This window comes from Diaporthe batatas, assembly GCF_019321695.1.
Source record: "Diaporthe batatas strain CRI 302-4 chromosome Unknown Contig00009, whole genome shotgun sequence".
Lineage (NCBI taxonomy): Eukaryota > Fungi > Ascomycota > Sordariomycetes > Diaporthales > Diaporthaceae > Diaporthe > Diaporthe batatas.
The window spans coordinates 1,021,167-1,046,079 of NW_025408556.1; the positions used below are offsets into that span (position 1 = coordinate 1,021,167).

General features: G+C 55.1%; 7 protein-coding genes across 7 annotated transcripts; 3 read left to right on the forward strand and 4 right to left on the reverse strand.

Moving 5' to 3' along the window:
• Nucleotides 1–285: 285 nt before the first annotated feature.
• Nucleotides 286–1,751, reverse strand: KVR01_007785 (uncharacterized protein; the record flags this gene model as incomplete). Its single annotated transcript, XM_044788531.1, has 2 exons — nt 286–363; nt 552–1,751. 2 exons carry the CDS (start codon nt 1,749–1,751, stop codon nt 286–288), a joined length of 1,278 nt encoding a protein of 425 aa, XP_044642763.1.
• Nucleotides 1,752–3,908: 2,157 nt separating this feature from the next.
• KVR01_008095 (uncharacterized protein) lies at nt 3,909–8,201 on the reverse strand. Its single transcript, XM_044785179.1, has 3 exons — nt 5,743–8,201; nt 5,448–5,681; nt 3,909–5,388 (listed from the first exon to the last, which is right to left on the reverse strand). Exons 1-3 carry the CDS (start codon nt 6,097–6,099, stop codon nt 4,246–4,248), a joined length of 1,734 nt encoding a protein of 577 aa, XP_044643073.1. The 5' UTR covers nt 6,100–8,201; the 3' UTR covers nt 3,909–4,245.
• Nucleotides 8,202–16,027: 7,826 nt separating this feature from the next.
• Nucleotides 16,028–17,243, forward strand: KVR01_008240 (uncharacterized protein; the record flags this gene model as incomplete). Its single annotated transcript, XM_044794283.1, has 6 exons — nt 16,028–16,119; nt 16,178–16,555; nt 16,615–16,729; nt 16,789–16,964; nt 17,027–17,130; nt 17,197–17,243. 6 exons carry the CDS (start codon nt 16,028–16,030, stop codon nt 17,241–17,243), a joined length of 912 nt encoding a protein of 303 aa, XP_044643218.1.
• Nucleotides 17,244–18,317: 1,074 nt separating this feature from the next.
• On the forward strand, nt 18,318–19,508 carry KVR01_008234 (uncharacterized protein). The gene is made up of 2 exons (XM_044792657.1): nt 18,318–18,595; nt 18,659–19,508. The coding sequence occupies exons 1-2, from the start codon at nt 18,410–18,412 to the stop codon at nt 19,421–19,423; spliced, it is 951 nt and encodes a 316-aa protein (XP_044643212.1). The 5' UTR covers nt 18,318–18,409; the 3' UTR covers nt 19,424–19,508.
• Nucleotides 19,509–19,743: 235 nt separating this feature from the next.
• On the reverse strand, nt 19,744–20,602 carry KVR01_007703 (uncharacterized protein; the record flags this gene model as incomplete). The annotated part of the gene is made up of 4 exons (XM_044784029.1): nt 19,744–19,849; nt 20,026–20,128; nt 20,230–20,368; nt 20,591–20,602. 4 exons carry the CDS (start codon nt 20,600–20,602, stop codon nt 19,744–19,746), a joined length of 360 nt encoding a protein of 119 aa, XP_044642681.1.
• A 235-nt stretch (nt 20,603–20,837) lies between these two features.
• Nucleotides 20,838–22,625, forward strand: KVR01_007694 (ubiquitin-ribosomal 40S subunit protein S31 fusion protein). Its single transcript, XM_044783844.1, has 3 exons — nt 20,838–21,042; nt 21,447–21,832; nt 21,902–22,625. The coding sequence occupies exons 2-3, from the start codon at nt 21,458–21,460 to the stop codon at nt 21,989–21,991; spliced, it is 465 nt and encodes a 154-aa protein (XP_044642672.1). The 5' UTR covers nt 20,838–21,042; nt 21,447–21,457; the 3' UTR covers nt 21,992–22,625.
• KVR01_007974 (uncharacterized protein) lies at nt 22,215–24,849 on the reverse strand. The gene is made up of 2 exons (XM_044794860.1): nt 23,850–24,849; nt 22,215–23,775 (listed from the first exon to the last, which is right to left on the reverse strand). The coding sequence occupies exons 1-2, from the start codon at nt 24,179–24,181 to the stop codon at nt 22,719–22,721; spliced, it is 1,389 nt and encodes a 462-aa protein (XP_044642952.1). The 5' UTR covers nt 24,182–24,849; the 3' UTR covers nt 22,215–22,718.
• Nucleotides 24,850–24,913: the final 64 nt, after the last annotated feature.

Genomic DNA, 24,913 nt, shown 5'->3' on the forward strand with positions numbered 1-24,913 from the left:
GCCCGCGGAGATGTTGCTACCAACGATTACCTGAGCCCGTAAGAGGGTGCCTCATGAGAGATCGTCCTATTGGAAGCTGTCTCATCGGCCGTTTCGTATGGGAGATCGCCACATAGCTTTCGCCAAGAGGGGTCATCTTGTAGGAGTATGCCCTTCTCTGTGGGAGGTTGTATAATAGGAAGACGATCTCCCGTCGGAGGACTTCAGGATGCCTAGTAATCGGCTAGAGAGGGTATCCCTCCCAGGAGGGTATTCTGTACGATGGCCCCTATAAAATATTGTCTTCTAAGAGGCTGCCACATAGGAAATGATCTCATACAAGTTATCCCATACGAAGATGGGGTAAAGCCCATAAGGGGCTAGCTATCACGTGGCAGGTCTTCACGTAGGAAAATATCACAGGGGAGGTTATGACATAATATCATATCTCATTGAAGGTCGTCTCAAGTGCTCACAAGAACCCATCCAATAGGTGCTCTGCAGCTGCTCCATCCCGCTGAACGTTGACCGAGGACCTGGTCCTACTGGTATTTATTCAGCATCTCACGCACACTCTCCATGACCGCAGTCTGCATGGCCATGAGCTCAGTCTGCCTACGAGTCACGCCGTCTTGGCCGTCGGCGACAGAGCCCTGCGTCAGGGTGTTCCTGCGCACCTCCTGGCCAACCTCGTTTTGCGTGTCGCGAATTTCCTTCTGTCCCCTCACAACCTCGTGCAGCTTATCATTGGTGTCGTCCTGTCCGTAGGCCGCGTCGATCTCAAACTCCATGATCCTGGCCTGCATCTCGGTGGCCTCGGTGAGCTTGTCGTTGAGCTCGTTGAGCACGCCGACCAACTTGTCGCAGTCATCACGCAAGTCGGCCCGCTCGTCGACGTCCTTTCGCATGTTTCTGAGACGTCCCTTGTACTCCTCGATCTCGCGGGACTGCTCGTCGATCCGCTGGAGCCTCTGATCCGAGATCTTCTCGAGCCGCTCGTTCTGCTCGAACACCCTGTCCATCCGCTCGCCCCTCTGCTCGGCAACATAGGAAATCATGTCGGTCTCTGAGTGTCTCGCCTGATTGAGCAGCCGGAACGTGAGCTGTAGGCGCAGCATGTATGCGTTGAGGGTCTCGTCGGGGCTCTGTCGGGGGAACTCGACGTCCTTGAAGAGGTGGAAGACGTGATTGTTGTCCGTGATACCGGCGCGTCGCGCATTTCCGCGAATTATCATCCACTCCTTGACAAGCCTCTCCAGCTTGACGCGATCGGCGACTGGCTGGATGGGCTCCAGGATCTCGAGACAGTCCTCGCTATACTCATCATTGTAGGGCATGATTGTGTCGGTGTTCTTCCTGATGCGCTTCCAGCCACTGCGCGCGAACGCCTTGACATAGATCTCGAGGGCGAGGCGAAGGGAGCTGGTTGTGAGGTACTTGCACATCTCGTGATGTTCGTCGTAGATGCTTCTGAGTATGTCGTTGTAGAAGCCGTCGCTGTTCAAGTCGACGACTAGTCTGTCGCTGTTCAAGTCGATGGCTAGGCTGTCGCTGTATGTTCTGATAGCGGCCTCAAACAGGACGCAGAGGCGGCGGACGACAGCGATCTGTTCGTTTGCGCGATGACGTTGGGGGTTGATGGCTCCGAGAGCGAGCATCAAGTCAGCATTGTTCTTTCCAAGAACGGGCCTGTCGGAGGGGAAAATGAGGCCTGACAGACGCAGGGCACTGTCGACGGAGTCCATCGTGGATGCGTCCACGAGAACAGCCATGGTGTGGTGCTTTGCAAGAAGTTGTGTGGTGTTGCAATGGCAAGGGAACGCGAGAACTGGGAGTGTTGTCGAAGGAGGTCTGGGTGGGGCTGCAGCTCTGGTCAATGCTTTGGAATGGGAATAGTGAAGTCCAAGGTCAGTGACATGGTTCATTCAGAGGCACCTTTTCGGGATGTGTACGAATCTGACTGCCAGGGTGGCTTGAAAACACCTGGCTTGCAAACGCTTCAGTAAAACGGCTCCTACGCGGATCAACAGTGTCTCAATTGATGGTCCTGACATTTGGTGTAAGCAGTGATCGAACCCACTATACTCCTTTGATCCAACCTCCAAGACACAAGTCGACAGTTTCCAAGAGGGGGGGGGGAGAAAAAATAATACTCGGCCTTCAACCTCGAAGTGGCCAATCTTCTCTTCCATAGCAGTGTGACATTGACAAATGGAAGAAGACCATAGGAGAAGTAAACATATAGAAAAAAGAGAAAAAAAAGAGCCTTTACCCAACGATGATCCAGTTACTTGTAGCAAGTAAGTGACACCAGAGCGGCCGGTCTAGAAGGAATTTCCTAGATTTGAAATCTATCGCCATTCCAACTGCGCCATCCCTCCATGTTGAGCTTCGATACAATCAATTGAACCTGCCAACCTATAAACCCCAGTCGAGCTGGGCATAGCACAGCTCCCCCTTGCCCCCCCCCCCCCCGGTGCCACCGCCATATGGCACGCAAACGTCGACTGAGGCTGGCAGCCTGCACTGAGATACAGCAGAGGCGACTGACTGGTAAGCAGCAACAGAAGCCCTAGTATCCTCCCAAGACGAGAACAGGCCGCAATCCCAGTACCCATTTCCTTCGCTCACAAGCATCGCACACATTGCGAGGCTGTCAGAGGTTCCCCAGCCCTCCTTGTCACTCCCTCACATTTCACCAGTCGTAGCCATCACACTCTCCCAACTCGGAGGGTTCATGGGTTCGAATCCCAGGAGTTTCACAGTTTTTGTATTTTCTAATTATTCAAAAATGGCCAGCTTCGATGTTGTCCGCAAGACGTGTCGCTCCACACCGACACGTCTGCATCAGCACGCCGATGCATCTCGACACAGAAACAACCTACCAGAAAGGCGCTTCAACATGATTTCTTTCTCTTTTTCGAATATTTCGCATAGATCAACAATGATTGATGCTACCAGCAAATCTAGATAGAAAGAAGTTGACGGCCATGCTCAGAGAAACATGCTCGGGGTCTCCAACGGAGTAAGGGATCGACTAGAGATAATAGGAAAGTTCCTCCTTTCTACAGTATCTCGGAGTCTTAAGACGGCAAATTCGAGGGCCTGTTGAACCAACCCTTGACTCTTCAAAGCAATCACAAACATATGTGTCACAATGACTAGAAGTGTTATTCCCGACAAACCTTGGACCTGGTGCTAGAGGGCCTTCCTTTTATGCTAGTTCGTTTCCAAGCATCCCCATGCTACCACAAACCTTCAACAATCATAGCGAAACTGCCCGAAAACTTTTCAAACCGGGAAAGCTGCGGTGGTGGATTTATTGATGCGCGTGTGATCATCCCAGACGCTATGCTGCCCGTGGCCGCTGGCCATGACATGACGTTGGGAGACTTGGCAGCCCACTTCTCCACAACATGGGCCTCATGCATGGGCTGGCCCCATTGTACCCCATCGATACCCACAGCAGCACGTGCGCGAATTCCCACTTCCCAAAACCACAAACGCCAGTCAGATTGAATATGGCCACTAGCCTCACTCTACTTTGAGACCGTAGAAAACTCTCCGCGGCTCTCGGCAGTAATTCGAAGACACTTGTGAGGGACGTTTGGGATCAGCGTCTAGGCGCCCTCCGGCTCGTTCCGTCATGATACTAGAAGGGCAGGCCGGGGCTACATGCCCGTGCGATCAAAGCCCGCTGCCACAGGTGCCTGGGGGCCTTGAGACGCGTAGGAGACTGTGTATTCGATTGGAAGACGGCCAGTCAGCCATGCGGAGGCCCAGGTGCCACTGTGCTCTGGGCTTACTTGCTATCAGACCAAGCACAATGGTGTATCACAAGACAGGGGCAGCACGCATCACTCCGGGTCTTTAGTGAGAGAATAGTAGTTAACAATTAAGTATCATGCACAGCAATACAGATCCTGCTGTGAAGCTTATTGTTGTTGTAGTAGTAGTAAGGTAAGTAAAGTAGGTAGGTAGGTAGGTTATTACATAGGAAACCAATTCCACCCTCCCAGCCCCAACACCACAGGATACACCTGGCCAGGTTTTTCCATCGCTGATAAAAAAAGAAATTCCCATTTGACAAATTGTTTGAAACCTCCCGGCCCAGTCCTGTCCCCTGTTCCCAGTTTGTTCTGTATAACCTTGACAGAAGAGGAGAAATGAATCGATCTCTATCCTCCTTATCTGCGCGCCTGCCTCCCCTGGAGCCGCTGTAGATATCTTTGTGTGGACTTCCTTCTTTGAGTCTCATGTACACACTCACTGCGGCCTCACGGCGCCGCCCTCGTAGGCAGAGAACCGCCCGTTGATGAACTGGCGCACGCTCTTGCCCCAAAAGGCAATCGGGATCGCGAAGAGGCCGACGCTGATGATGGCGATGCCGATGGCAGAGTTGACGGCGACGTAGCCGGCGGCGGCGTTCCACATGGGGAGCACGGCGGTGATGCCGTAGCTGGCGACGTAGCTGATGCCGCCGACGACGGCGATGCCGGCGGCGGCCCACTGCGGCAGGGACTCGACGACCCAGATGGTGTTGACGACGCTGGCGGAGGCATAGCTGAAGGCGTTGAGGCCGTAGGCGACGTGGTACCAGGCCGGGTGCCAATTGTCGGCGGCCGCGAAGCCGTAGATGAAGACGCTGAGGGCGCCGCTGACGATGGGGAGGACGAAGGCGGGCAGGTAGAACTCGGCGTGGCGGATGCCCTTGTTCCGCAGGGTCAGGCGCTTCATGACGTTGTTGAGCAGGTAGCACGACGCCGGGAGGGCGAGGAAGCTGCCGGCGGCGGCGGTGAAGTTGACGCGGGAGACGGCCTGGGGCGGGAGGAAGTAGGGGGCCTCGGCCATGCGGACGGGGAACCCCATGCCGATGGACATCATGCCCGCAAAGTTGATGGCGTTGAGCAGGGTGACCCAGAAGACGAGGGGGTTGGCGACGCAGAGGAAGATCTGGACGAAGCTGGCGGCGGCGGCGCGGGGCTCGCAGATGGACCGCTTCCAGATGCGCAGCGGGGTCACGCGCCAGGTGTGCACAGGAAGGTCGTCCAGGCTCGGGAGGCCGCTCTCCATGGCCTGGATGGAGCGGTTGTCGCCGCCGGGGACGTCCCACCACTCCTCGTACATCCTGACCTTTTCCGTGCCGCTCTGGACCAGGACGCGGCCGTCGAAGGCGACGGGCGGGCGGAGGAAGTATGTCTCCGGGACGAAGAAGAAGATGACAAAGAGCATGATTATGCTGGGTATGGCGAGGCCCCTGTACACGCTGTGGAAGTCCGTCTTGACGTCGACCATCAGGGGCATGTTGGCGAGGAGGACCAGTGGCAGGCCGCCGCCTACGCACCAGAAGGTGGCGATGGCGAATGGACGTTCATGGATGAATGTCAGGTCGATGATTTGAAGTATTGACTGTGAGACCGGGTTAGTTGGTGTTATTGCATCGTTCTTCAATGTTTAAGATGACATACGACGCTGAGGGTGGCACCGCCGGCCAGGCCCGTGAGGCATATGCCCCCGAGCAGCTGGTGGTAGTTGTTGGTAAAGCCAGCCCACAAGGTCCCGATGGACATGAGAATAGTGGACAGGATGATGAGCGGTCGCCTGCCGAAAGCCACCGAGCATGGGATCCAGAAGAAGAAGCTCAGTCCCATCATCAGTGTAGGGCTACCGGAGAGGGTCTCGACTGAGAACGGAGCCATATCCTAGAATCTCATTAGCTGCCATCGTGGAGAGCCTGATTTTTGGTTCCCGGAAATCCCATACCTCCTTGGTGAAGTTGTTGAGGAAGGCGGCGTATAAATTCCCAGGGGACTGAATAGAGAACATGCAGACGGAGGAGTGGATCATCAAGGCCAGAAAGATAAACAGCCGTCGCCTCTTCTCAAAGTTGAGAGGGTCGGAGGGAGACTGGCTCGGGATGGGCAGACTGAGCAGGCGGCCGTCGGAAGCGATCAGGTAGACACTGCCGGCGATGTCCATGGACTGACGCTTTGAGCGAGTGGAAGAAGACGTCTCCGCCTGCGAAGGGCCTGCGATGGATTCCTTGTTGATGCTGTCGACGGTCGACTCCCAGTCGAACAGAGCCCGCTCCGTGTTGGTCATCTCGAGTCCCTTGGCCATGCTGGGCTGTTCGTTTCCTCGCCTTCAATGAGGCGTGCTGGTATGGGGACAGTCGAGTGAGGGGGTGGTGAGAACCACCGGGTGATTTGTATGGGGATCACGCGCCTGTGGTCATTCGGTGTGTTGTTGGTGGACAGGACAGGATTGGCCGGAGAAGAGAAGTTGGGCTTTTACTTCATTTTAAGCAAGATGATGACTTGCAGGCTGGCTGAGTGTGGCCGCTGAACCTTGTCGAGTCGGCAGCCTCGACCCGAAAGCTAGTGAACGTTTTCTGCCAGTATCTCGGTATGGTTGTATTGAGTGCCCAAGTGGGACGGACAGAGGCAGGATGTTAAGCAGCATTAGCAGCAGCACTATGGAGATGGAGGGATGTATACCCTCAGACTTTGACGTCCGACGAAGTCGCTTACGGCAACCCATCAGAGTATGCCTGGCACTGGCCGCTCAAGGAGGAATAGGCGATGGGTAGTAAAGTTTCGATTTCGTTTCTTATGAGCCAAGACCGTTCATTCGACAACGGACGGACATGTCGGCTTAGGCGCGGCTCCAGGGGTGAACCTTATTGACCTTTGGCACCAGGGGTCCTGAAACAGGTGCAACCTCGCTCTCCTCGGTGGCCAGGGCCCTCACCGGCCTATCGCGAGGAGCCGAGGGCGGGCTCGCATAGGTACTGTGTAAAGTCTGTTGTTTGTGGTTTCATCACAGAGTCCCATACGGCGATGAAGTCGAGCCCAAGGTGAGCGCTGGCTGGCCGTGGAGATCCCTTGTCACCACCATGAACCTTTTCCGCCCTCTGCCGTGCTAGAGTTCAAGCCGTGTGGCTGTTCCGCGCGTGAAGCTAGCATGGGACTTCCAAATCAATGTATGCTTATTATTTCCCGAGAACTAGCCGCCCGGCTCATGTGAGATCTGTGACGACCAAAGCCGCGGGCCGAGACGTTGTGCCTACACAGGACTGTGTGACGAGATCTTTGCCTGGGTTGTGAAGGCAACGCAACAAGCGACGTTGTCACGATGGCTCGGTGTGGTCCGCGAGCAGTCCGGACAAGTCGTCCACTGCGGTCGCCCGAGCAGCCCCGAGGTGGCTCTCTGCCTTGGCCCTTAGCCTTGGCTGTGGGACTCTTCCCCAGGCCCACTAATTGTTTCGACATTGCACTATGGGCTATAGCAGCATCGCGCAGCAGCGGCAGTTCGTTTCCTTGCCCCTCATTAGTGTGCTACTCCTGCAGTCCCACCATCGACACTCTGGCGCGGCCACGACCAGTTGCATGACTCCTGGCGAGGCGGGGCGAGTGCCCTATGCGCGCTCTGATCGACTCGTCACGACGGGCATCGAGAGGCGCGGTGACCCTGATCGGGAACTGAGGGCTCCACCACCCATGTGGCATGTGGTGGCACACGAGGCTGCCGGCCCACCTGCCGGCCCACCTGCCACCGCCGTCGTGGGGCGCTGGGGCCCTCGAGCGCCCGAGCTGTGGGTAGCTGACGGTCGGCGTGGGGGCTGGAAGGCTTGGCCGGGCAGGTGGGCGACATTTCAATCTCCCCCCTTTCCTCGGCACATGCTGGGCTGGGCTGGGCTGGGCTGGGCTGCACATGTGGGCTTCGTTCTGCGGTGAAGGGCCTGGCGGGCTGGCGGGCTGGCGGGCTGGCGGGCTGGCGAGGCAAAGGAGCGAAGGAGCGAACGAGTGAGCGAGCGATGTACCCGAGAGGCTGGCTAAGGCCGTCGCCTCGTGGGCCAGGGATGCCCGTGTCGAACTCGAGGGGAATCGCGGGCATCGAGGGCACGGGCGTGTTCAGCTGTGGTAGCTGGGCTCTGTGCTGCTCAGCCAGTCAGCCTGTCAGCCTGTCACCCAGCCAGCCCAGCCCAGCTCTGCCTCGCAAACGCCCCCCGCCTGGGCGTACCAGACTTGCCATCAGACGAGCTCATGACTGGCGGGCCTTGTGGAGGGGACGAGGTCTAGGGGACGAGGTTTGGACGAAGCGGGTGTGTCCGTGCTGTCCTGGCTGTCAAATCACGTCAGGTCAGGCGCTGACTGAGCCCCGCCTCAGAAATGAAAAAATGAGAGGAAAATTTCAGGTGGTTGCGGCTCCATCGAGCCCCGACCCGCAAAACAAGGTTGGCAGCAGAAGAGCGTGGATCCCTGCCAAAGCTTATTCGAACCTCTCAAACCGCTATCAAACGTGGGGCTGCCCAATCCCTCCCCTGTCAGCCGCCCCTGCCTCCCCAGCTCCTCCCTTGCTCCTCCCCTGCTCCTCCCCTGCTCTGCCCTTGCATCTCCCCTGCCTAGTGAGTGTCCTTGATGTAATGACCAACTTTTCCCTCCTGCCCCTTCTGTCCTACGGTCTACCCCTTCAGGCCCGTCTGCCCTTCCTGTCGACGATGTCACCGTCGACCGGCCATTTTAAGGATGGCCAAGGTGGCCTGGCAACTTATCCGTCACAGCCAAGGACGCCGGCACCGTTGGGACCACAACGACGACAGTTCCTACTCGTCGTCTCGACCTGCTCGCTGGGACCGATTGTTTGGACCAGTCTGTTCGCACCCGACCTCGGCGCCCATGCTGCCCTGCCGTGTCCCCTTGCGTCCCCTTGCGTCCCCTTGCGTCCCTTCAGGGTGCAGCCGTTGCACGACACATGGCGACCTCGTGAACCTGGTGCTTGGGAACACGCTGACGCTGTCTGGCAGGCTGTTACCACTTCCCCGGTCGCTGAGCCGCCAGCCCGCCAGCCCGCTTGATCCTCGCTGCCTCGGCGTCTATGCAGTGCCCAGGCACAGACACACACGGTGACACACTCGACACCAGCAGACCCGGCAGCAGAGGTCGGCATCCAAGGACTGCCATTGGGCCTGCGGACAGGACCACCCGACCACCACGCAATAGGCTCAGGCTTCGAATGTTCCCTCACACCATCCTCTCGCCCTCCTGCGCATGTGTGGAATTGGAATTCTAAAGTCAGAAATGCAATTACAGAACTCGCCGGATGGGAATTTGGCAATATCCCATGCTCCTGGAGCTTGGACTATTGTGCCCAGCTTGCAAAATCAATCTTATTGAAGGGCTCAAGGTTGAGCCTCGAGACTTGGGCCGCGTCATATTATGATCTGCAGTCGCCCGCCCGGCACAAGGGCTGATCTGGCCCCGGGGCAGTCTGGCAGCGTGCAAAACATTCTAGCTTTCCGGTAGCGAAATCTCTACCAGAAATGCCCAGCTGGTCTGCATGAGGCCAATCGAGATGGTACCACAAGAACAAAAAACCCAGAATCCCCCCACTCCCACACATGCTCACACACGCTCACACACGCTCACACACAATTCACAGTGGAAACGGTTCTGATGCTCGCCTGAACCTGGACTCGTCTTCCCGGGCCCCTCGGAAACTATCAGCGGTCGCTTGTTCGCCCCCTTCGCATCATCAGCGCACGCCCTGATGCCGCAGAGCCTTTGCATAAGCGCGAGCCTTACCATCGCGATCTGTATCTGTTCGCAGCCCTTTTGCGCTGATCTTCAGCATGGTCTTGCAGGGGGCGGACCGGCGAACGACGACCCTCGGACTCTTGGTCGACGCCACTTGTTACGTCCAGCGAATGGCCATCCAACATGAGCAGCCAGCCCCACTCGTGAACCTCCTAGGGGCCCCCCATTATACCCGTCGGCCAGTGCTCTCGGGAGATGAGGCAGTGCCATTGCTGTGGTATTGTTTGTCTGCCCAGGTGGAGATCAAACGCGCCTTACTGCGCTACCCGACAAACCTCCCCGCCATGAACGCACGCCCGCCCGACCGGCGCGGCATGCGCTTAACTTGCTACACGCCTCAATCCGCTATCTCGGCGGGCACTAGGCCAGACGACACACCTAAGCGTAGCATGGCATTGTCAAGGGACAGGTTCACGCACACTGGTCTCGTTCGTTGAACCTTATTACCGCACTAGGGGGTTCTTCCCGCCTGTCTGGGATCTCGAGCATGTGGTAGTGCCACTTGCGACAAGGTGATCCTCACTAGGACGACTATTATGCCGCATGCTCCCATGCCTAAGACAGGGAGTCTGCGTTGCCGCCCTGGCAAAATTACCCGACAGGTAAGGCTTGACGGGTAAGGTCTAGACTGAGTTACGCTATTCGGGGACTTGTTATTATGCCTGCCCTTGGTTCTCAAGCGTCAACGGCTGTCGGCGTGCTGCTGTTGCGTTTGATCTCTATACAGCAGGCTTATATGTCATGTCTCTGCATAGCCGGCAGTTCGATATATTACCAGGAGCATATTCTATTCTCTCTGCGGGGCTGCCGTCGCTAGCTTCCGTCCGTCCTCATATACGACATGCGTAGAATTACAGCCAGACGAGGGAACGGAGTCCGAGTCCCCTCGTGGCAGTACGTGTGTATGTGAGTCTGACAGCTGGCAGACACAAGCACGTGCATATGCACGCTCACGAGGGAGGCCTGTGGGCACCTCATGACTTGTGGTTTGAGTCTTTTTGACCGCTTCGATCTGTGCCCTCCCCCCTCATCGAAGCACTCTTTCGTCCCAACCCTTTTTAGTGTGACACCATAACTCGCCCAGGATTTTAACTGTCGCTTCTGACGGCTCCAGCTGGGCCCGGAACCCCTGCCTGTGCATATGCATGTGCAGCAGAACCGAGACCCTCGCGTCCCAGCTGCGAACTCTATTCACGCCAGCCTGGGTTTTGCTGTTGCTGACTGGCCGCCTGGCGGGAACCTTCTCTCGGTCCCTCGCCGACCTTGGGTGTACCACCGGTGGCACAGGGGGGATTCAAAGTAGTTGGGCTGGCTCAACGGGTGCCAAGGATTTTATTCTCCGTCGCATGCTGAATACTTCTTCTAGATGAAGCCGTGCGGGCTGAGTAAGGGCGTCTTGGTCTTGCATTGGGATGGCCTCGTCATGCGCTCACGTGCGGCCCCTTCCACATGGGACTGACACGGGCATACCACACACACATGGTAATGACTCCCGCTGCTACGTACGAGGTATCGAGTTGTTGCGATTTGTCGGCCGAGGGTCACACCGGTCTGTCCTGCCTGAACTGAGGCCCTTGCAATACTACGTACAGCACACACACACACACACACACAGCAGGAGTCGGCTGAGGTGTGAGGCGTGGGTGCGTCCGAACATACTGTTGGCCATCGCACGCACGCAATGCACGCACGCAAGGCACGCACAGCCAACCGTCTGTTCGGGAGATGCGATGTGCTACTGATCCCAGCCCCGTCACATAGATGTGCATCGAGGATGGCGGAGCAATCTCAGATACACCAATGTGTTCGGCGCACTCGGAAACAAAACGGGACACTTTCGGACACGGGATACAGCGCCGCTCTATATGGTCCACCCCGTGTCTCAGCAGGTTGTATTCCAGAGAGGTGCCGAGGATAACCCGCTCATCCACCAGGCCGCTGTAGTAGATAGATTTGGGCAGCTTTCATCTTAAGCCTGATGTTGTGTCTTTCTCCTGCTCGATGCACTTTGCGTTTAGCAGCCCCAGCAACTGGCCCGGGATGCACCGTCGCCGGCGGAGGTTGGTCCAACCCGTCTTGTGAATGAAGCATCGCCAAAATTCCCATCTGGGGTTTGTAGGGGTTGTGCAACAGAGTTCCACACGCCTGTCCCAAAAATTGCGATGACACGGCAAAGTCCATTTCCAGGGCTGAACAAGAGTTAGTTAGTTCTTAACTCCCCGTCGCAATGTTGCGGCATAATTGAAAGGAAATGCAAGCCTTGAAGTGCGCAGATCACAATCTCGCTACCTATGCATGTGGAGTGCAAGGGTAAAAAGTGTTGACACAAAATACGGAAATAGCACAGAACCATGATCGACACATTAGCACTTCGCTAAGCGTCGAATTTTCTTGTACCGCCAGGTCTAGATGTCTCTAATGTGGTGTGGTAAGTCTTGTGGAATACTCATGCATCGACTGATTCATTGTTCTGAGCCTTTGGATGGTTGAGTTCCAACTTGCCGCGTCACCACTCATTTCACTTGAGCAGACTTGCTGCTCTGTGTCTAGGGTATGAACCATACTATTTAAAAAATAAATGTTGAGTAATTCATCAATCGCTATGAGGCCTCCGATTCGTGGCTTGAATCTTGCCATCCCTTTCTTACAGTTTCCTAGGAACACCATGATAACAAAGACAAGGAATAGCACACATTTCCGTGGCTCCTCTCAACAGCTGAGCTCACCATTCAAGCATACGATGTTATTCGCCAGCCAGCCGGAACATTCAAGCCTTTTACAAATATAGACTTGCTTTCAGTGACGTACTAGTAGGTCTACAGATAGCCTTGGCCACTGCCTCATGCTGGAATTCCTCTCTGCCTCGGAGGACCGCATGTGACTTGTGAGCCAATGAGTCAGTCTCCCGAGCGCACCGCACTCCTCGACTAAGCACGTGTGGCCATCTCTAACGATTCCAATTGCCTCAGCACAGTGCGTCTGTCCCCTCAGCTACAAGCCATGCCCAGGCTGTCGCGTGCCTGCTCGGAAAGTCCGGACGGCTCTGCGAACTAGGGGTGGCTGGGTTCCTGAGCGAGATTCGAGACCCCGAAAACTCCGAGATGAACTCTCGCACCGCTCTGAGTGGAAGTATGGTACACTAGGAGCTCAGAAACCGCGGACCAAAGACCTTCCCAAGAGGGAAAGGCGGGAAGTGGAGGGTGCAGATTTCTGTTTCGATATCCTGCACGGGATATTGAAACACGCCTTGGTTGGGGGGAGCGGGTCTGCAAATACCCAGCTGCCCGGCGCCGATCTCGTCACGCCATGCCGCCGGTAGTTCTTAAGACGGCACTGGGACGATCGCTCCCCTTCCCGCCTGCAACTCTAGGGAGGAACACATAGCCACCTGGGTGATTTCTTCAACGGTTTATTGGCAAGGCCGACTGGGGATATCGACATCGTCGTGCGTCACTGGCTGACTGGACGAGGCAGAAACCACGGGAGGGCATCTCTACAGTAGTATTCCGGCGAGAAAACGCCTCAGCGACAAAATGCACGCCTCAGGGGGGCCCAGCACCGTTGCTACATGTGAATCTCCCTCTTTTCCATCGATCGGAAGATGGCATTGTTGAAAAGTGGCGGCCAATCGCGGCATAATTTCAATAGTCCCTCAGCAATCGGTGTTTGGAGAGATCGGACCAGCTGCTGGATGCAGTAATTAAACACGACAGTCGAGAGACAGAGAGAAAAAGAGCATGAGCCACATTTAGGGCTATCCGTTCTTTTGCACCCGGCTGGAGACCGGACTATCGCAAACGCGGGAGGGAAGGAGTTGAGACTGCCTGTGCATGATGACGCGGGGCGTTTGGCAGGACGGGTGTAGACCAGACGAGGTCGGGCCCCACGCATAATAATCGATGACAGCCGCCGTCCCGGCAGTTGAGAAGGGACCTCGGGACGCTGATTCATCGCAATCTTGGAACCCCATTTCTCACATATGCACGACGGGAAACACGGACTGCCGCAACGGGTTCAGAGGAAGAAGAAGCAAAAAGGAAAACCCCCAGAAGTATCAAAATTTTCGGACTCAAAAAGTGTTCAGGACTGTAGTAGTTGAATCTCAGGCTCCCCCGGCTCGACAATATGCAGGCCGGACGTGCCGTCCTAAAGCATACGTCCGGCTGCGCCGAGGCTTCGGAGGCAATCGTCCGGCCGCCACACACCCGCCGCGAGAACGGCAAGGTTTTGTCGGCTTGTGAAGGTTTTGTCGTTTTGCTTTTTTGGAAGGGCGGTAAATACGGTAGCGAGGGATATCTTTGTTTCTGTCTCCTGCATGTGTCTATTTGTATGCACGCCTGCCACGTGAGCACCTCGGCAGCCATCAGTGATAACGAAGATCGCCGTCAGGCACCCTGGGGATTTCACGGGGCAGCTTTCATACAGGTCTCGGCAGGTGACTGGCCTAGATCCAGTAGCTCTTCCGCACCCGCTGTCTCGTTAAGTTTGCATTATACCAAACATGCGGCGTGGAAGGGCATAAGTGATCGTCATCTGCTCGTACCACATAGACGCTTAGTGGCTGGGTTCTAATTATGTTTCTAATTGTTATGAGTTTTATGCACTGCTCAGATAAAGGCTTGGAATAATAACGACGCAAAGATGAGAATTTAGGAGAAAACGATGTTGAGATTATATTCATCACCGATCATGGTCATATTCAGCGGGATTGACATGAAGGTTTATTATAAGGCGGTTCTTCCTATGCGCATAGGGAACGCAAGGGCACGCAAGGGCATCCAAATCTATTAAGCATCAAATGGGAGTGAGGGGCTTGATAGAACTAAATCTCTACTCTACATCTATTTCTTTTGTCAGTCTCCCCGGCAGTATTGATCATACTGAGACCGGTACACTCACTGTCTACTTGATATGATTGATAATGTTGTGTGACCAGTTCCAGGATCAGTTGAGCGTCCCTCAAACTTGCATCATCGGAACAACAGAATCGGTGGTCCTGTCAAGTGGTTGCAGTACATCAATTGATCTTTATAAGGTAGCTTCTTTGCGATCGTGTAAAATTACATCAAGGAACTCCAGGCCCATGGACTTTGAACCAAGTTCATTTCGCCCGGTCCTTCCAAGTTCTCCTGTGGCCTTCGGATCTGAGCGGACTGAGATCTAGAACAAGTGCCAACCACCCGTGAGGAGCCGCAAGGTACTTAAGTAGTTGTAATATCAGGTCCTGCCCGAGCATGACCGTGCTGCGGTGGAAATGGTGCGGAACTTTAGGAAGGAGAGTGGTTTTTGCGCTGTTCAAAGATACCACATCCAACCTCCGTTTGAATGGCTGCAGGTGATCATTAGGATGATTTGGGATTGGACAATTCCTTGATAATTGGACTGCCCAATTCTGTTCGCACTTGTAATGTCGTTTTGAGAAGCTGATTGATGTACTTGATTCAAAGTCGCCAAAACTATACATTTATTAGGCTACCTTCCGACGTTAGTAGAGTAGGATAGCTTATACTGCTTCCTAGTTGTAATTTAATATCGACTTACTAGGTGTGGTTGTTATCTTATTGCTTTAGGTTTATGCCTACCTCCTGCCCCCTTTGCTAATGTGGGTGCTCTTATGGTTGCCCTCCCTCTTCTCTAATTTACTCTCCCTTTTAATTAACTTATTAGGAGGTAGGAGTATGGGAGGTATTGGGTGAGAGTGAGTGGTGTTGTGGTAATGGGAGGTTGTCTGATAGGAGGTTGTTTGATAGGAGGTTGTCCTTTATGAGGTTGTCCTTTAAGAGGTTGTCTGATAGGAGGTTGTCTGACGGGAGGTTGTTTGATGGGATATATATAAAGACCTGTAAAGCCCTACTCTCGTCTACACGTACTTTGCTGCACTAAAAAATGACCGTTCCTGCTGAGGTGATCAAGAGACGATCATGGTGACTACCGACCCAATCCCAATATCCCCCATTTGCGAGTGCGTCTTAAAAGCGTACATGTGGATACCTAGGTACTTAGGTAGTTTCCTCTTTCTGAAGTGAACAACTACCTAGGTACTTACCTAGGTACCTTCTATGCGGAATTTAAGTTGTAGAAGGAACTGACCCGTGGGAGGAAAACGCACTTGTGGAGGAAACAGCGATCTTGAAGACAATATGTACCTGATCCTCTGTTTGGGAGAAGAAGTGCTGCCCTTCCGTCTCCCTCGCTCCTCCTAATTTACTTCTGTCAACATTTGAAGTTCAAGGCCCCCATCTTCGTCTTTCAATTACCGAGATCAAAACATATCCAGAGGTTCAGATTCAATTTCAGGTTTGGTTTCAGAACACTGTATCCAGAAGTCTTACATCGTAAAGCTCTGCGCAGCTCCACGTAATTTCCAGTCATCACGATCCTCACTTTTCTTCCAACAGGCAAACAAGCAAACGTGGTCTTTCTTCGAATTTACCTAGGAAGTCATTTTCATCATGGATGACATGCGTAGCATCTGCATCACCGCAGTGGACGACCTGGCCGGCTTTTGCATCGCGCAGCACCTCCACAGTCAAGAAAAGTTCCGGTAAATTGCTCCAGATTCCAATGGTACGCCCATCGCTGACACTTACCCGCACTTGAAGCCAGAAATTTCTCCTCCTCAGTGGCCTAGCCCTGCGGACCTCATCCGCCGAGGCCCAGCAGCTCCAGCATGACGGAGTCAGAGTTTACCAACACGTTCCCGGTGATGGGAGGCGCCTTGTGAACGACCTGACTGTGATGGGTTGCGACACGATCTGCGTGGTGCCTCCAGTTCACGAGGACAAGCTCGACCTCACACTGGAGCTTGTCACAGCCGCCAAGACGGCCGGCGTGCGGAATCTCCTGCTGATCAGCTCTGTTGGCGCCGAATACGCCACCAAGGAGAAGCAGCCGCGTATGCGAGAGTTCCTAGAGATGGAGACTGCTGTCTTGTCAGAGATTGGCCAGTTCGGTCTTAATCACTCACCTTGTGTGATTCGGTGGGTGATGGCGCCATTTCCGAAACCAACACTGTTGACTGTAAGCTCAAATTCTACAGGGCTGCCCTTTGTATCGACCACCTACTGCAATGCATAATTCATGCTCGCAACGATGGCTTTTTGACTCTGCCTCTTGGCCTGAGGCATAATAAGTTTGCCCCCGTTGCGCTTCCTGTAAGCACTTGATTCTCTACTATAAACCGACACATCACATGTGCTCACAAGGCTTGCAGAGTGTTGCTTCTCTTGCCGCTCACGTCCTGACCGGACGAGGCGAGCATGGTTTTGACGACCGCCACTTTCGTCAGATGATGGCCGTGACTGGCCCCAGTCTCTTCTCTGGAGAGGACCTAGCCGCAACTGTTACCAGTGGATCGACCCGGGAATGTGTGTATCAGGAGATTAGCGAGTGAGTCTGAAGGCCGTATTCATCTAGAAATCTGTGGTGCAAAGTGCTGAGACTGGAACCAGAGCAGCGGCGAAGCGCCTGTTCAACTTCCAGTCTAGAATCAAACAGTGCGAGATGGACTACATTTTGGAATACTTCAGCCTAGTTCGCGAGGGTAAACTCAACTGTAGGTAATACTGTCTAGAACTTCTCATCAACAACATTGAACCTTTCCGTAGCTGATTTAGCTCAGACATCGCCACCACAGCTTCACACTACGTTACCAGTCAACCTGACTAACGAAGCCGGCACAGGGCAGGACTCCTGGCTTGGTAGTCAAGGCGACGAAGGCAGCAGTCATGGGAGAACTCGCCTAATGTGGAAATATCACCTGGAAAATGGTCCCAGTGCCCAATTGTACCTCATGGCGTTTCCGAAAGTCATGAAGATTCATTAATTCTTTGCTGCCACTCTTGTCCCCAGGTACCTATCATTATTATGCGTGATACTTACATTACTGAATTTCACATTAGCATTGGACGAGCTTCTATTAACCTTGTGATTTCCTTTGACTTCGGGAGCCTCCTACCGTACCGTTGTTCTATGGGCTTTGGCAACGGTTGCCTAGGGGGCCCAATCAAAGCCCCAGAATTGACGGTTCCCCGAGAGGCAACGGTTCCTCCTCTGAATACTAGCTTCTGATTAACTCTCTAGTAGTAAGCAAGGAGGTAAGGAAGGAGGTAAGGAGGGAGGTAAGGAGGGAGGTAAGGAGGGAGGTAAGGAGGGAGGTAAGGAGGTAGGTAAGGAGGGAGGTAAGGAGGGAGGTAAGGAGGGAGGTAAGGAAAGAGAGTAGGAGGAAGGCATACTATAGAATCTTTATATCGTTACCTATAAAGAAGGAGAAGAAGTAGGGAATCAAAAAGTACATAGAGGGATAAACTTAAAACTAGCTTTCTTCTTATATTAAGCTTATCTATATATAAGGAAGACTTATAAAGTAATTCCTTCTTAAATAGTCTTAATCTTAAAGTAGGAAGAAATCTATTTAGTTAATTAATTAGAAGTTAAAGATTATCTATTACTAAAAAAGGAATTATTACTATAGATATAACCGTTAATTCTAGTAAGGAACTATTGCCAAAGCCCCTATTTTCCCGGTACGGTATGTTTGCCCTAATATGGCCACAGACCATATAGAAATCGAACGGCACTGGCAGTATGGCGCCTATTTACTTGCAAATAGTAGCTCAACCCATTCGAGAATGCCGTGACCCTATTGTAACATCGGGCAGGATCCCGGCACCCTGATGTGGTCGTCATGCATACGCTAAAGTCAACGGGGACTTCGTACATCATGATTATCCTGTCACAGCTGTCATGTCCTATCCAAATAGGACCTCCTGAAGTTGCGGCAAACATTCGAAATTTAAACATCCGCCTTGATACATCAAGACCGGTCTGAAATAATGGCATCGAGGCCGCCCGCGGATGATGATGCCGGGCCCAAAGCATGGCAACCTCCGGCAGCCACCGCCGAGCGGAGCAAGCTCTGGTTCGACGAGACCGTGGTGGTCCCAGATGCGTTCCGCGACCTCCTGGTGAGATACAGCGGCGTCCCCGCAGCCGACGTCGACGAGCACGTCATGCAGATCGTGAGTCCCTGAATTCCGCGGCTCATGACTGTCCACTGACGACCGTCATCGCGAACAACACAGCGCAACAAGGCCTGGGAAGTCCACCACTACCCGTGCCTGGGCCAGTTCCGCTTCCTGGAGCTGAACCTCTCGGCCCGGCCGCGCGGCGACTTGTACGCGCGGCTGCTGGTGACGCTGAAGTCGTCGCCGGCGCCGCCCTCAACCCCTGCGTTCCTGGACGTCGGCGCCTGCCTGGGCCAGGACGTGCGCAAGCTGATCCACGACGGGGCGCCGCCGGGCTCCGTGGCGGGCGCGGAGCTCTCGCCCACCTTCATCCGGCTGGGGTACGAGCTGTTCCGTGACTCGCCCGCGGACGTGGCGATGGTGCAGGCTGACATCCTCGAGCCGCTTGCCCGGGCGGCTGGGGAGGAGGGAAAGGAAGGCCCCACGGCCTCGGCCTCGCTGGCTCAGTTCCGCGGGAAGCTGAGCGTCGTGCAGCTGGGCATGATCCTGCACCTGTTCACGTGGGAGCAGCAGCTGACCGCGTTCGAAAACGCCATCGCCCTGCTGCGCGACGAGCCTGGCGTGCTCATCATAGGGCAGGCGACGGGGAACCTGGACGGCGTTGCCACGCAGACGCTCACTGTCGGCGGCGCGAACAAGGGGACGCACAAGCACAACGTGGAGAGCTTCGAGAGGCTCGTGAAGGAGGTGGAGGCGGGGACCGGGACACGGTGGGACGTCAAGGCTGAGCTAGACGAAGGGCTAAGTGTCAATGACGGCAAGAGGACCTGGGACGACCCAAAGACCAGGAGGCTGCTGTTTGAGCTGGAGAGGATACGATGAGATTCGGTGATGCGGACCATCACGTCTTCACGGAGAACACATGCAACAGCAGAAGGAAGTGGTTCTTCTTTTTGCCCACACGGGCGACGTGTCTTTGATTTTGACGGAAGCTACGGGAACCTGAACCTAACGCCGCTCGCTGCCTATAGAGGAGAGCGGCCCCAGACGCCGTTCAACCGTACCGTGGCATTCATTTCATGCAAGTCGTGCGACTGCCTGTCCATGCCAGAACCCTTGTCCCTTGACCCTCAAATAATCATTTTTGTTGGACCCGGGGAGAGAAATCAACAACCAGCCTCCAGTGATCTGCTCAGGCCCGCTTAGGAGGTCTTAGCACCCTGGGTGGGAGTGATCTTCTTGCCGTCCTTGTTGTATCGGACACGTGGGGGAGGAGCACGGTTGCGGCGACCCTCACGCGAACGGACACTGTGGTGTTCCTGTCAGCATATGTGTTCTTCGGTCGGAAGGGGGAGATGGAGATGGAGTTCGTATGCCGCCAAGGTTCTTCTCAGCCGCCTGTGTCTGGCAGGTGCAGGGCTTGCCCAGAGGGCGGCCACCGCACCACGCCAGACACAGTTGTCCTCCATCTAGGACAAACGTACCGAACGATCTTGCCGTGAATGGCACAAGAGACGCAGTACTGCAGCTTGAGGTACATCTTGGGGACGGTGTACTCGGCGAAGACCGAGGCGTCAGAGATGTCACCTGTTGAGGACGCTCGTTAGCAAAGAGTGGCACGGTCGGGGAGAGGACGCTGAGCCGGCGTAGCAGCATTGGCAAGAACCGGCCCTGCCGTCTTGACGTACGAATAGCAGCAGACTCAACCATGTTGCGGATGGTGAATCTCTTGATGGCCTTGTCCTTGGGCGTGCATCGCGAGCAGTTGGAGCAACGGATGGGTTTGACGTGGCCGCGGCCCTTCTTGTTGCGGCCGTTGTTCTTTCTCTGTTCGAGGAGTGGCAGGTCAGCGTCTATTGATCAGGTGGGGTGCGTGTTCAATCGAGACTGAGGTCGGTGGGCCAGGCAGAAAGCGCAACAGAGAGGATGTGATGCATTGGTAGCAACCAAGCAAGCACGATCCCATCTGTGGCATTGAGCCATGGAGACCATCGTGACGGCTCGAATTGAAGACTGAAGAGGCTGACTGTCTGTGGGAGCGAATCGTACCTTCTTAGGCATCTTGACGACTTTGGCTGACGAAGATCGTTAAGTGTTGGTCGTTGGAGGAGGGAGAGAGAGGAATCGAAATACGACTGCTGGAAATTTAATGCAGGTTTGCTTTGCTGCGGCGGGCGGTAGTCCCAGGGTAAAAACGGAGGTCCACAACTGTGAAATCATTCGCCTTAACAGACCCCGCCGAGTCTCGTCGCATGCTGCTGTTAGCTCCCCGATTTTGTCGCGGGTGCCCTAGGTCGTCACGTGGGACCCACCCTCTTGCAGCTCATTGGCCTGAGGCGGGCCTCACCGGCCAGAGCGCAGAAACCAGGGCCTGGGACCGCCCCAAACCACCCCAAAAATCTCATCCTCAGATGGCTGGCGGTTTTTCGAATTTCTTCCCCTCCCCTTCTCCATCAACGAACATCTTCACGGGACTGGCTTATGACGGGATAATACCCTAGGTACGTCTCGAACACGATGATGTTGTTGCTCGACGGCATCGCGGCTTTCTTGTCCCCTTCATGATCCACCATGCCACTGCACCATTCGATTCCCCCGTCTTGTTTGCTTCTTCCCATGATACCCGGCCCTCATCTCGTCGCTTGCGAGAGGTGATCGCCACCACAACAGTTTTTTTTTTCTCCTGCACTTCCACTCCAGTTGGGATCAGAGAGAGCAAGCGCCTGGGGCCTACAGCAGTCTGCCTGCTTGACGTCTCTATCGCTCTCTTTCTCTCTCTCTTCCCACTGGGGGTCCCCTTATCGCGCGCCCCACATCACAAATTCCCACACCCAAGCCTGCACTTTTTAAATCCAGCCTGCCTCAGCCGTGATTTTTTCTAACCCTTCCTCCTTCCTGCCAGCAGGACAGCCCATCATGCAGATCTTCGTGAAGACCCTCACGGGCAAGACTATCACCCTTGAGGTGGAGTCTTCCGACACCATCGACAATGTCAAGTCCAAGATCCAGGACAAGGAGGGCATCCCCCCAGACCAGCAGCGTCTGATCTTCGCCGGCAAGCAGCTCGAGGACGGCCGCACCCTCTCCGACTACAACATCCAGAAGGAGTCCACCCTCCACCTGGTGCTGCGCCTGCGTGGTGGTGGCAAGAAGAGGAAGAAGAAGGTCTACACCACCCCCAAGAAGATCAAGCACAAGCGCAAGAAGACCAAGCTGGCCGTCCTCAAGTACTACAAGGTCGACAGCGACGGCAAGATCGAGCGTCTCCGCCGCGAGTGCCCCGCTGAGTCTGTAAGTTGGATCGAGATTCCACACGCCGAAGCATGACAATGGATGCTAACTGCTCTCTCCCTCTCACAGTGCGGTGCCGGTGTCTTCATGGCCGCCCACAAGGACCGTCAATACTGCGGTCGCTGCCACCTCACCTACGTCTTCGAGAAGTCCTCATAAACGGTTTCCTTCGGTTTCATGGACGGACAAAACGGAGCAACGGGGTCAATAGTTTCAGGGACGGGGAAAAGCTTGCACTTTTGCGCATCCATGGGCTTCTGATGCTGGTACGGGGCATCATGGGTGTGGTCACAGATTCATCTAGTACTTGTCAACTGCCGCCTCTGGCACACGAAGGCATGCAGACCTACTCTTGGCTGGTGGATGGGAAATATACCGAAATGAAGGTCACGATCACAACATAAAATTCTTGCCCTGTCTTGACACGTGATGTTCTTGTGCTTCAACAATTCCGTAGCCAGCTGCCAACAGGCTCCTGAACTTGGATCGCTGGCAACCACAACTCTTTACTAATTGGTACCACCTCACCGGCCTCCTGCTCCTTCGGGGTCTTGCAACACGCCAGAGCCACAGAAGGACCATCGCCGATTTTGAGCCTGGTCCAACCCCACTCAACCTATTCACAGTGTGGTCGCCATTAACTTCAGCATCGTATGTCCATTGAGCATCCAACCCCCGGTAACACACAGTGTGCATGGCATTCAGACGTCTGGATGCCGCCCCGAAAAGGCCTGTCGCGGCTCGGGACAACAGGATGGTGCGTGCACAATTCGAGAAAGGCTGGCTGGATTGTAGACAATTCTGGCTATATGCATGCATGCACGAGGTAATGCTCATCTAAACACATTCTGAAAACGCTGTGAAGGGCCGGCCGGCCGGCCGGCTCTCAATCCTTGAACCCATTCCTCAGGTTCTCCCACTCGCTCTCGGGGCACTCAAGCTGGTTGATATCCCTCCTCAGCGCGCCGGGCCCGCCAAAGACGTCAACGACATTCTCGATCAGGCTCTGGTTGCCCTTGCGGTCCGACGACGACTCCCACCACATGCCGCCGCCGAGGCCGTGGTTCTTGATGTACCCGGCCTTGTCCCTGGCCATGGGCAGCGTGTCGTAGCTGACCATCATCCTCCGGGCGGGGTCGTAGCTGTAGCTGGCGCCGCTGTCGTGGTCGTAGAACTCGCGGGCGCCGGGGAGGGGCAGCGCCTTGTAGTCGTACACGCCCCGCTCCCAGCTGCCCTCGCCGATGCCGCTGTAGGGCCTCCCCACGCCGTCCGTGTTCTCGAACGCGCGCCCGTACAGCGGCATGCCCACGACGATCTTGGACGGGTGCACGTGCCGGGTGTAGTGCTCGAGGGCGCCGGCCGTGCTGAAGGGCGTCGTGTTGGGGTGGTTCCGGTTCGGGTACAGGTTCGCCTGGTGGCCCGCCACCTGGTCCCAGGAGCCGGCGTAGTCGTAGGCCATGAGGTTCCAGAAGTCGAGGTAGCGGTCCATCCCGCGCAGGTCCAGCTTCTCGTAGTTCTGCGCGCCGGCGGGGCAGGCTACCGTGAGCTCAAAGTGGTGGGGGCCGCCGTGGCCTGGCTCGGGGGGCAGTGTGCGGGCGTAGGCGTCCATCTCCTCCCTGCAGGCCTTGAGGAGGGCCACCCAGTCGGCGGCCTCGGTCGAGTTCTGCGGGTACTCCCAGTCGATGTCCAATCCGTCAAAGCCGTAATTCTTCAGAATATTGACGGCTGATCTGGCAAAGTTGGCTCGGCCCTGGGGCGTTGATGCGGGCTGTCTGAAGTTGGAGGAATAGGTCCAACCGCCGATGGAAAGGAGGATCTTTAGGTTGCGGTTGCGGCGCTTGAGGAGGTTGAGTTGCTTCAGGCAGCCGTACAGCTTGTGCCCGTCTTCCCACTTGTCACCATCCCAGTGAATCTCTTGGTCCGCCCAGCTGTCGGTCAGGTACCTGTTGAGAGCATCAGTCTTCGTACTTATTTATCACAAGGTTGAGGACTAATACTATGGCGACCGGGAACTTACACCTCTCCCGACTCGGGGCGGACATTTGCAAAAGAGTAAAGGACATGGGTAAGATGCTCGACTGGCAGCTCCCAGGGAAAGTGTTTCCGGCCATATATGGCCCAGTTGACGAAGTATGCGACGCTTCGGTAGCCTTTTGTTACTGGTCCGCCGCCCATGGTGTTGTTTGGGGATGGCATGTGTTGGGAGTTGAGGCCTTGGTAGTAAGAGTTGTCAAATTCCTGAATGTTATGTTGGAGAAGAGGAATCTGCTGGGCCTGGATGAAGAGGACGACGCTTATAAAGACAAGGAATACGGATATTATGGATAACAGGCGGCCTCTATCTGGCATGGCGAAGAGGGAACTGAGGAGTGTCACAGCCTCGTGGGGTACGTATGAGCGGGTGCGGATGTATGCAGGTACTGTGGCGTAGCTAATAATAATACGGAGGGGCGGCGGCTAGCCGGCTTGACAGGGAGATCGGGGGCGATGACAGCTCTTGTGCCAGGGGGAAAGTGATTCGATTGGTATGACCAGGGAGGACAGGACCGTTGGATGGCAGCTTCCGCCGCAGCAAATGATGTGACAATATATCAGACAGACTGGACAAGACCCGCTATGAACATACCATGCTTCACCTTCTCCTTGAGTTTGTCGAACATGATTTGGGGTAAAAAGCCAAAGCTGATGCGATGCACCACAGAGAACACGAATCAAGAAAGAGCCTGTGCTTGTTCTACGCCAGTGATGCTCGGATGTCGAAAACGTACAAAGGACGTCGGGGAGGAGAGGCAGAAGACATGGTGTGAGTGGTGATAGAGTGGCTTAGCTGCTGGTTACGATGGAGCCCCAGCCTGGAATGGGCGGCCGTTCGGGAGATGACGACACTCTCCTCGACTTGCTCCAAGCCGTGCCACCCGTCCAGTTGTACCTTTGTACCTCGTGGCTGCCCAAGCTGGTCGCCAGCTGTCGTCCAGCTGTGAAGACTGTTCCTTCCTCAGACCAGGGTGGGGAGCGCAACGCTAGTGAGGTGGAGGTGGACTGGCGCGGACTAGGATGTCCCACCTTGAGCCGGCCGGTTTG

Excerpts from the sequence above, each read along its gene's own strand:
- KVR01_008095 (XM_044785179.1), bottom strand. The coding sequence starts at position 6,099 with ATGGCCAAGGGACTCGAGATGACCAACACGGAGCGGGCTCTGTTCGAC. Across the intron at positions 5,682-5,742 it reads TCAACAACTTCACCAAGGAG|GATATGGCTCCGTTCTCAGT; the intron begins GTATGGGATTTC and ends ATGAGATTCTAG. Across the intron at positions 5,389-5,447 it reads GCGGTGCCACCCTCAGCGTC|TCAATACTTCAAATCATCGA; the intron begins GTATGTCATCTT and ends CCGGTCTCACAG.
- KVR01_008234 (XM_044792657.1), top strand. The coding sequence starts at position 18,410 with ATGGCATCGAGGCCGCCCGCGGATGATGATGCCGGGCCCAAAGCATGG. Across the intron at positions 18,596-18,658 it reads ACGAGCACGTCATGCAGATC|CGCAACAAGGCCTGGGAAGT; the intron begins GTGAGTCCCTGA and ends CGAACAACACAG.
- KVR01_007974 (XM_044794860.1), bottom strand. The coding sequence starts at position 24,181 with ATGCCAGATAGAGGCCGCCTGTTATCCATAATATCCGTATTCCTTGTC. Across the intron at positions 23,776-23,849 it reads CGCCCCGAGTCGGGAGAGGT|GTACCTGACCGACAGCTGGG; the intron begins GTAAGTTCCCGG and ends TGCTCTCAACAG.
- KVR01_007694 (XM_044783844.1), top strand. The coding sequence starts at position 21,458 with ATGCAGATCTTCGTGAAGACCCTCACGGGCAAGACTATCACCCTTGAG. Across the intron at positions 21,833-21,901 it reads GCGAGTGCCCCGCTGAGTCT|TGCGGTGCCGGTGTCTTCAT; the intron begins GTAAGTTGGATC and ends TCCCTCTCACAG.